Source organism: Ursus arctos, unplaced genomic scaffold (assembly GCF_023065955.2).
Source record: "Ursus arctos isolate Adak ecotype North America unplaced genomic scaffold, UrsArc2.0 scaffold_16, whole genome shotgun sequence".
Taxonomy (NCBI): Eukaryota; Metazoa; Chordata; class Mammalia; order Carnivora; family Ursidae; genus Ursus; species Ursus arctos.
In genome coordinates, this window is record NW_026622830.1 from 57,120,718 (window position 1) to 57,130,850 (window position 10,133).

Sequence of the window (10,133 nt, forward strand, 5' to 3'; positions counted from 1 at the left end):
GTGGAAAAACCACTCATTCAGGTTTTCTGGATGAGCAAACCACTGCAAAGACAGCTACAGAGGGGTTGGAAGTGGCCTGGGGCCATCTTCTGGGACCCACACAGAAAGAACGGTGCTGTGGGAGTAGCATGTGGAATGAAAGGCCAGGCCTCTGACTGTGCTCCACATATGACTTGAGGTAAAGCGGGGGGGGGGGGGGGGGCTCTGTACATCTGAAGTGCCATGACTGGGACCTGAAAAACCATGCCCCCATTCTCCTGCTGCAGCGGGAACTTCTGGAGCCTGTAGAGGCAGAGGGTAAGGGAGATTGCAGTTTGGGAAGGCTATCTGGAATGGGGCTCATGGATTGGAAATTCATTGGATATATTTTTTTAATATTTTCTTATTATGTTATGTTAGTCGCCATACAGTACATCCCAAGTTTTTGATGTAAAGTTCCATGATTCATTACTTGCGTATAACACCCAGTGCACCATGCAATACGTGCCCTCCTTAAGGCCATGGTATATGTCCTGTTTTTGGAAAGGCACATGGAAAGTCAGTTATGTGGATGAACCTTTCTCTTTAACCTGCTCCAGTGCCAGCTCCAGGGCTCCTTCCAGTTGCAGAGCCAGAAAAAGGGCCTTCTATGGAGCTAGAGGCAACCCCAGCTCTGCATCGACCATCACCTGCAGTGTCAGAGCCAGCCTCCCCTCCATCAGCTGTTGCAGAACTGGAACACATGCTCCCATCATCTCCATGTGTGCCGGGTGCTGAGCTGCAGTCAGCTGGACCATCAGCTTTCCCAGGAATTTTCACTCCAGCTCTGACAATAGACATAGAGCCCACTGTGACCCCAGATGGTTCCTGCTGTGTCACCCCAAAGAACCAGCTGGGTGAGGAGAAGCCTGACCTCCTGGACTTCCCTTCCAGGCTTGTGACAGAGCAACTCACATATATGGATACGGTGAGCAGTTAGGCTCTCAGGGTGGGGCAGGGACAAGCGTTTCTTCTGCTGTAGGCTGCCTCACACCTGCCTTTCCCTGATGTGGACTCCTATGGTCTGGGACCAAATCTCAGCTCCACCACTTCCCAACCCTGTCAACCCATCAAGGTGCTTAGCCCCAAGCTTTCACTGTCCAGCTGCGGACTGTAGCGAGAGACCCTGATAAGCACTGATACGGAGGTACTAGGGAGAAGAAATGAGCCAGAATGGAGAGACCAATGGGCAGGCCCTGGTCCCGTGGGTGGAGGAGGGCAGCTCTCTGTGTTCAGTCAAGTCCATGGGTCGCCCACCCACTTGTTTTGGAGGCTGAGTACCCTCATCAATTACTAGGTATCTGATGTGTACTTAAGTGCAGGGCAGATAGATAAACCTGTGGTTGTAGCTATCATGTGAGAATGTGTATCTGAGAGGGGAGTAGAACCAGAGGGATGAATAGTTGGAGGGGAAGAGTCCCCCTTGGGAGGAGCCACCTTGAACAGCAGCGTGGAGCTTGGAGTTTGTGAGGATGATCAGGATGCAAATGCCCTCCTTCCTTCCCTCGTCTCTATTTGCTCCTGGGCCATCCTGTCCTGGGCCCCTCAGTGAAAAAGAATGGAGTGACATCCAGGGACTCCAACCAGGCTCAGGCCACATTCTCAGCTTTCTGAGCTCTAGCTCTGACCTGTGACCCCTATCTAGGACACTACTCTTGCATGTGAAATAGCTGGGTGAACAAACCTCCCCCTGTTCTCTAGGAGCTGTTCAAGAAGCTGCTGCCCCATCAGTGCCTGGGCTCCGTCTGGTCCAAGCGCAATAAGCCTGGCAGTGAGCACCTGGCACCCACAGTCCGGGCCACTGTCGCCCAGTTCAACGGTGTGGCCAAGTGTGTCATCACTACCTGCCTTGGCAACCCAAGCATGACAGCCCGGGACAGGGCCATGGTGGTGGAGCACTGGATCAAGGTGGCCAAGGTATGCAACGGGAAGCCCAGCTGAGGTGATCTCCTGCGTCTTGGGCACTGCTCTTCCCTTGATCAGGTCTCAGGGTGGAAGGCCCTGGTCTTTGCCCTAGGGACTGTGCAGTCCCTAGGCTCTTCCTTCCAGAGGCTGACTGTGACTTGCATGGCCCAATGTTGGGATGCTCTGTTCCTCCTTGACTTCTTCCTTGGAGTGAGGTAAAATCCTTTGTCTCTCAGCATTGGGACTCTTTGGGCCTTATATGTGCCCTTCGGCAGGTCCCTGGACATCTGCTTCATCCAGGAGGAGTGATTTAAACTGAGGGTGACTGAAGCTCTAGAGAAAATCAGCCTCCACTACCCACGTGACAGCTCATTCTCTTCCCTCCCCAGGCCTGTCAAATCCTGCAGAACTACTACTCCCTGAATGCCATCGTCTCGGCTCTGCAGACTGTCTCAATATACCACCCCAAGAAGACATGGGAGAACGTTTCCAGGTGAGACGGTCTCTCTGCATGGACGGACCAGGATGGATGAGGGATCTCCCAGAGGCCTGTCCTCTTCCCCCTCAGCCAGCTTGGACCTCCTGGGAAGCAGCAATCCCTGACTACAGGACCTGGGCTGGCAGGCGGGTCTCTCAGCCTCCCTGGAGAATAGGCCACCATGTCTCCTGCTTTAGAAATCAGTTTTCCTAAATGTTCCCCCACAAGGCTGAGCTGAATAAATATTTTCATGTGTTTACAACCACTAAACTCTGCCCAATTGAAACCAAAATTGACCAAAACAGAGCTGCTCAATTAATATGGGAATGGAGTCATAGGATGACCTACATCAGAGCTCTCTCCCATGTCCTACAAAGACCTTAGTGCTCAGAGGAACCCAGAGAAAACTGTTATCCAGGCAATTTGACACTTTGGGGTTCTCAAATAAAAGGGACTTGCACTCAATCCTGCCACATTAGTCCTCCAATCGTCCTGCCTCCTTTCCCTCTATTCAGGAAGTGCTTTCAAAACTTTAAAAAGCTGGGCACTGAAGACAACCCACAGAGCAGGAAACTAGTCATCAAGGTAGCATGGAAGGTGCAGGTCTGGAAAGAGAAGAAGGGTGTGAGGGAACAGGGTCCTGCATGGATGAAATAGGGAATGGCCTGAAGCATTCCTTGGAGAGGGGAAGCCTTTGGCATGAATGTGGTGACAGGCTGGGGTGAAGATTCCATTGGGGGTGGAACAACCAGGTGCTGCTCAACCAGATTCGCTAGCCTAGACACCCTGTCTCTCTATGTTAACAGCTAGTCCAGATGGACACCTGTACAAACCTTGAAAGCCCAGAGGACAGGGCTCTGCTCAGTGAAGGGGTTGGGATGGGTTGAGGGCCACAACAATAATGATAGTAATACGATACTGAGTCCTCAGGAGACGATGGGAGGTAGGTAGAATTCTCACTTTTCCTGATGAGAAAACAGGCTCAGGGAGGCCAGGCTGCAAGCTCAGGGTCACACATGGAGAATGTTGGAGCTGAGATTTTTCTAGAATCACTCATGGCATGCTTAAGGATAATGTTTATCAGTTATCAGCGGACTTAAGTCAGATGTCTAGGGTCTGAATTAAAAGATGGTGGGGGCAAGTGGACTGAGGGTGTTACGGTCTCAAGGATCTTGTCCTTGGCCCTACAGGAGCAACCATCTAATAAATCTGCCACCCTGGTGATGGCCCTCCAGAGAGCCCAGAAGAAGAGGCTGCAGAAGAAGGTGAGTGTGCCTGAGGCCCAGGGCCTCCAAAGTCAGAGGAGAGGGGCTTCTCCCTGAGGGCTGGAAGCCTCCAAATCAGTACAGTTGGGACTTCAACTCCAGCTCCACTTCCTGTTGCTTCTAAAATTCTTGTTTCAAAGTGACCAGCAGGAGGGTCTAGAAAGCTGGATCCAGAATGTGTTTCGGGATGGGGAGGAGCCCAGGACTATATACCCTGTGATTTTCTAAAAGCAGGCCCTGGAGGTGATTAGAAAGAGTATGATGTACTTGGAGGGTGAGGGGAAAGGGAATTGAGGGGAGACTGCTAAGGGTCCTAGGCTGCTCCATGTGGGAAACTGGGGTGGGCCAGGAGGCTGCAGCATTTTCAGGGGAGGGTCCCCATGGGCATCAGAGAGCAGGGACTCATCCCAACCCTACCGCTCATGACACAGGGTGTTGTCCCCTAACTTGGCACTTTCCTCACTGAATTGGTGATGCTGGATATTGCAATGGAGGACTATCTGGAGGTGGGTGAGCCTGAGGATTGTGGGGGAGGGACCAGAATCCGGAGGTTTGGGAGCAGAGCGCCCCTGTACTGAGCCCTGAGCTCTCAGGACTCGGCAAACCTCCCCTCATGACAGCCTCACAGTTGCCCTTGTGAGCTGGGGTCTCTTGCCCATCTCAGTGATAAGTGAAGGGACGCTGCACTTAGGACACGGCTCCCGGTGCCGAAGACTGGTGAAGCAGCAGAGCTTCCTGAAGGCAAAGCTGCGTGAAGTCTGTCTGACTGGACCTCAGCCTCCCCTGGTGAGGTTGCCCGTGGGGGGAGAATGAAGTCAGGACCCTCCACATCAGCAAGCACCTCAGTAGCCGCAGCAGCCCCTTCCTGCCTGAGGCTTCGGCCTCCCCTACTGTCTTCCGAGAGGGTAGTGCTACAGGGTCCCGATCTGTAGCCAGTCCATCTGCCCCGTGTCCTTTCTCTGGACCCCAGAGCCTTGCCTAGATCCCAGTCCCATTATCAGTGTTTGCAGAGCCCACAAATGTGTCTTGGCCTTAGCGCAGCATTAGAAGGTGTGGGTGTAAGGTGCTAGTAATAACCAGGGGGCTCCTTCTGATGGACTTTGGCTCTCTGCTTTCCAAAGATGTGAGATCAACCACCAGAAAAAGAATAAGGTTGTGTGTCACTTCCTGTAGGAAAGGGTAGGGAGTAGGCCTCAGAGATGTCCCTGGGAAGAACATTGCTTGGCTCCATCCCCTCCGTCTCACGTTTACTGGGATAGTTTGATAATAAAGAAGTGGAAGACCCATCTAGTTAGTAAGTGGGGATAGAGGAATGCCATCAAGGATAGCTTCCCGTAGGAAGGGCTATTTATACTCACCTCTGAGAACAGGTTGGGATTGGATGAATCTGCAGGCAGGAGGGTGGCCATGTGTGCCAGGACCCGGGACAGTTCCCCTCTCCCATTGCTCAACCCTCACCAGGCCCTGCAGCTACCCCCCCCCCCCCCCCCCGCCCCAGGCTCCCTATACATCCTGTGCTTCTCTCTCTGCTCAGGAATACCAAGTCATGACGGACATCATGCTGCTCCAGGTGGCTGCCAAGAATTACACCCTAGAGCCCGAGGATCCTTTTTGGGCCTGGTTCCAGGCTATGGAGTCTCTCAGTGAGGTGAGAGGTGAGGCCCATCAGGAGCTGGGTCGGTGAGGTTCGGGGTGGACTCTTTCTGCTGGCCACTCCTGGGATCCTCCTTCCCTGGGCAGCCTCAGGCCTTGTTGCCGGGGCGCCTGACTCCAGCTGTGGGCAAGCACTGGCAGGGACTCTTAAATGGAAGCTCCTGGGCAACTCACAGGTGTCCCTCTGTCCTTAGCTACACCCTGTCCTGCCAGCTGGAGTCCCGGTCCTAGCTGGTCAGTAGCACTCAAGAAGGAGAAGAACTGGCCGCAGTCAACCTCAGGGCTGAGCAAGTGTCCAGTGGCCCTGCAGGGATTCCTCAGCAGCTGGGGATTTGCGGTGCATCCGCCCCATGTGCTCCACATCCCTTCCTCCCATCTATTTAGTTATTTGACGGGGGGCAATATTTATTCTCTTAAATAGTAAGTGGTAAATTCAAATATTATTATATTAAAGCCCTTTTTTCTTTTAGAGCCCGAGAGTGTGGTTTGTTCTTTTACTTCCTACAGTAACGTAGAAGATATAGACTCTCATATTCATTCCTGAACTAAGGAATCTTAAAGCGTCATCAGCTATTGTATGTGGGAGGAAGGAGAAGAGCCAGTCCTCCTCCCTAGCTACTGGAGGGTACCCCCAAATCCCCTTTACTCAGAGGACAGGTTCATTTCAGTACAATAAATTTGGGCAAACAGCAAAGGCAGCCCCTCAGAACTCCTGAGATTTAGAGGTTGAAGGTACTTCCACAGAAATAGCAACAACCACTGAAAGTGGGAGTCTTTAAGAGTCACACTCCCCAGAACTGCTTCCTGTCCAGGACAGGAGCCGCTTTTTTCCACTATAAAGGAAGGTGGACTATTTCCTGCTTCCTTTGTTGACGTGGTGTTCTTGTTTTGTTTTTGTTTTGACCCAGTATCGAGAACTTGTAGTTTTCTAGTTCAATCTCTGGAATTGCACCAGCACTAAGTGGGGAAAAACATGTAAAGAGATCAAATCCTGCATGTGGAAGGGACAAAGCCAGAGGAAGGTAATTTGCAAATAGTCTGAGGGCAGGCAGGACTTGCCATCCTCAGTCTCCCTCTAAGGGCTCCAGGTTCACCATTTACTGAGACTGGAATCCTTCTGGGATCCTTGTCAATGATCTCTGGATTCCTATTCCTGCTTGTTTTGTGTATGGGAAAAAGACGGGAGGTGTACTTTAAGGCCACAGCTAAGCCTGGTTTATTCACATCTATGCTGACCTATGAGCTAGGATTTTCAGCATTCCTGCATTTCCTTACGCAGTTCTTTTTAAGGCAGAAATTCCCTCAAGGCCCCCGCATCTTGGTCAGATACATGGTAGCCACTTTTCCCTGGCTCGGACCTGATGGATCAGGGACTGGTTCTCTTGTGACAGGATAATTGTCCATATCCTTGACCAGAAAAATCCCTCTCTCCTTGCAGGTCAAGGTGATTTTAAGTCCATGTTGTTCTGAAGTCCATGGTCTCAAACATTCACCAGTTTACACATCCGGTCTCAGTTCACACGCTTACACTGGCTTGTCCGAAATTGCTAACTGAGGTTGACTCCTTAGATCCTGGAGACCCTGAGATAGCTCTGCTCTTTTCAGCAGTCTTGTGCTTAGATTATGTCATGGGGTGTATGAACTTCTCCAGTCAGGAGCTTTGAAAGATGATGAATGAGAGGGGAGGATTCAGGGGGTTTCATCAAGGAAATGCCACCAAAGAGATGACCAGAGTAATCAAATGGCAATAAATACAGTCTTATCAATAATTACTTTTTTTAATGTTTTTTTTTTTTTTTTATGTTAGTCACCATACAGTACATCCCTGGTTTCTGATGTAAAGTCTGATGACTCATTAGTTGCGTATAACACCCAGTGCACCATGCAATACGTGCCCTCCTTTTACCCATCACCGGTCTATCCCATTCCCCCAACCCCCTCCCCTCTGAAGCCCTCAACTTGTTTCTCAGAGTCCATAGTCTCTCATGCTTCATTCCCCCTTCTGTTTACCCCCTTTCTTTATCCCTTTCTTCTCCTACCAATCTTCCTAGTTCTTATGTTCCATAGATGAGAGAAACCATATGATAATTGTCTTTCTCTGCTTGACTTATTTCCCTTAGCATTATCTCCTTCAGTGCTGTCCATGTTGCAGCAAATGTTGAGAAATCATTCTTTTTGATAGCTGAGTAGTATTCCATTGTATATATGGACATCTGCTTAATCCAGTCATCTGTTGAAGGGCATCTCGGCTCCTTCCACGATTTAGCTATTGTGGACATTGCTGCTATGAACATTGGGGTGCATGTGGCCCTTCTCTTCATTATGTCTGTATCTTTGAGTGTTTACCCTGTTTAGATGGATTATTTCACATAAATTAGATTCCACTTAGCTAGAAAGCCAAAAGCTCTGTTTTTCACTCCCTTCCTGCTCCTCTCTTTTGCCTTCATTCATACACCAAGGAGGATGGGACATCAGCAGCTCACCTTGCCTCTTAATCACATCCATACCCTCTTGCCCCATGTCCACATCAATCAGAGCTCCCTGAGTAATTTCTGAGCAGCACCATCGGTGTCCTGACAGTTACTCCATGTCCCCCAGACCCCCTGGAGTGCCCATTGGAGGACCTTTCCAGTGACAAGGCAGAGAAAGGGGTCCCATCTCTCCCCCAGGTAAGCTTGACTTCGTCCAAAATAGAAACCTTGCTTCATTTCTTTGTTTTGGGGCCCCTGACTCAACCACTGGTTCCCATCAGGTTTCTTAGAGAGAACAAAAGACTTGTACCAGCAGTGTTTAGGATGATGCCATCCTCATAGTGTTTTGCATTTTTTTAATTGCAGATGAATTCAACAGGAAATAAAAGCATTCCATTTTTTTATAATCACTCATTGAGAAATAATCTACGTGATGAAAAAGGTGGGGCTTTCTTGTCTGCTTTGGTCTGGAGAGCCACCCTGATTCTGGGTTCTTGCTAGGAATGAAGGTTGAGTGTGTAGTGGGAGAAACCAACTGTCCAGTAAAGAACTATGACCATGTTCTACAGGCCCCAGAACAACTAGGTCATTTAGGTTGTGTGGTTTATGTGTGAGGGCTAAGGGGTGTCTATGTGGTGTCAATGTAAATGTGATTGTATTGAGTATGTGTGTGTTTCCTCAGGAGGTATTTCCCATTTACACAGAACAATGCAATGTCAACTTTGCAAAATAATCTCCTCACCACTGAACACTTCACATACAATCCCGAATTCCTCCATCACCACAACTGTGCCTGGAAGTTTGTTGAATGTTCCCTTCCTCAGATGGAGATAGAGCAGAAAAGACTGTCCCAGGTCTTGACCTCCTAAGGAGGAAAGTCAAAGTGTGGACCTAGGCCTGTATCCCCGTTGCTGATGCTCTGTGCTACTGATCTGCACTTATCACTCAGCTACGGGATCGTTAGTCACAGAGCAGGGGGGTTTCAGCATCCGTGTACACTCCCAAAGTACTGAAGTGTACACATGTCCCAAACACTGACCACGTTATAAGGTGGCCTCAATGGTCACATAACCCAGAACAACTATAGATGGATTTAACAGCCAGCTCTGGCATAGTCATTAGAGTGAAACTCACATAGAAAGTCCACATGCTCCTGGTCAGTCCACTGATTCTGAGAGCTAAGAGGCCCCATGTAGGACAGTGCAGGCCAACAGCTGTCATAGCTGAGGTCATTGCTTGTACATGGCCCAGAGCAGTTAAGGATCAGGACGATAATTTAATGTAATTTATGACATCACCATACCATGAGAAATGCTCAAATCCTGTAAGTCCATACCCAAGGTACAGTGGCAAATAGGAATTTAAAGTAAAACTTGGCTTTTAGCTTGGTGCCCATCACCCTTGTTGCAAATCTCCTAAACAGCTGGGTTAGGGAGTGTCAGTGTTCACTCCATGCCTCCTTTACTTTCCCCATTGTGCAATCTTGGCACCCTTGTCACAGATCATTTATCTATGTACGTGTGAGTTTATTTGGGGGCTCTCTGCTCTGTTCCACTGGTCTATCGGCCTGTTTTTATACTAGTACCATTCTGTTTGATTACCGTAGCTTTGTAATATGCTTTAAAGTCAGGAAGTGTGGGGACTCCATCTTTGTTCTTCATTCTCAAGATTGTTTTGGTTATTAGGGGTCCTTTGTGGTTCCATAAATATTTTAGGGTTTGTTTGTTTGTTTCTATGCAGTGACATTGGGATTTCTGTAGGTCGCTTCCTCTAGGACCTGGTGGTTGACCTTACTGTTTAGTGTCCCAGAGTCTTAAGTTGTGCCTGTCATGTGTGCATGAGCCCAGAAATGCCTATACATGAATGATCAGATCAGGCCAGCAAACTACAACCAAGAAACAACCAGCGGAGGGCAAGTGACCTCTTTTTCATCTTTGGATTCTAGAACTGTGCTCTCCAGGGTGCTAGCCTCTAGCCACATGTGTCTGCTTATAATTAATTTTACACCAACATTCAGCGAATTAAAATAACACCACATTGCTCACTCACACTAGCTACATTTCAAATGTGCGCATACTAATTTGAATCTCAGGTGGTAAGTTTGGAGGTAAGAGCTGCAATGTGCCTGTAGAACTGAGAGTGTGAAAGCTGATTCATTCAGCATCTCTGTCTCATTCGAAGGTTTGTAACTGTGATCAATTCTTGTTGAAGGGCTCTGACTCCACCAAGTATAGAGAACTTCTGAGAACCCACAGGAAATATCAGGTTGATGCCGTATGACCCACACAGCCTCAACTAGAGGAGGAGGAAAGGGTGAGCCCCTCTAATTGATGTGTTTCTATA

The 10,133-nt window shown here is 49.2% G+C and overlaps 1 protein-coding gene across 45 annotated transcripts in view; it reads left to right on the top strand.

Moving 5' to 3' along the window:
- The window catches only part of LOC125282011 (ral guanine nucleotide dissociation stimulator-like), a 460,718-nt gene that overhangs the window by 94,962 nt on the left and 355,623 nt on the right, over window positions 1–10,133 (top strand). For 9 of the 45 annotated variants that reach the window (XR_008959600.1, XR_008959588.1, XR_007189105.2 and 6 more), the window contains 6 exons: window positions 579–946; window positions 1,720–1,935; window positions 2,313–2,416; window positions 3,592–3,666; window positions 5,201–5,314; window positions 5,514–7,988. The exons of 5 other annotated variants lie outside the window; for them this stretch is intronic. Coding sequence is in view for 19 of the 40 variants with exons in the window: in XM_057312944.1 (XP_057168927.1) it covers window positions 579–946; window positions 1,720–1,935; window positions 2,313–2,416; window positions 3,592–3,625 (722 nt within the window). In the remaining 21 variants the exon portion in view is untranslated. Of the gene's footprint in view, window positions 1–578; window positions 947–1,719; window positions 1,936–2,312; window positions 2,417–3,591; window positions 5,148–5,200; window positions 5,322–5,513; window positions 7,989–8,156; window positions 10,104–10,133 lie in introns of those variants that run through there. 31 more of the 45 variants (XM_057312950.1, XM_057312945.1, XM_057312946.1 and 28 more) reach the window with 20 other exon arrangements.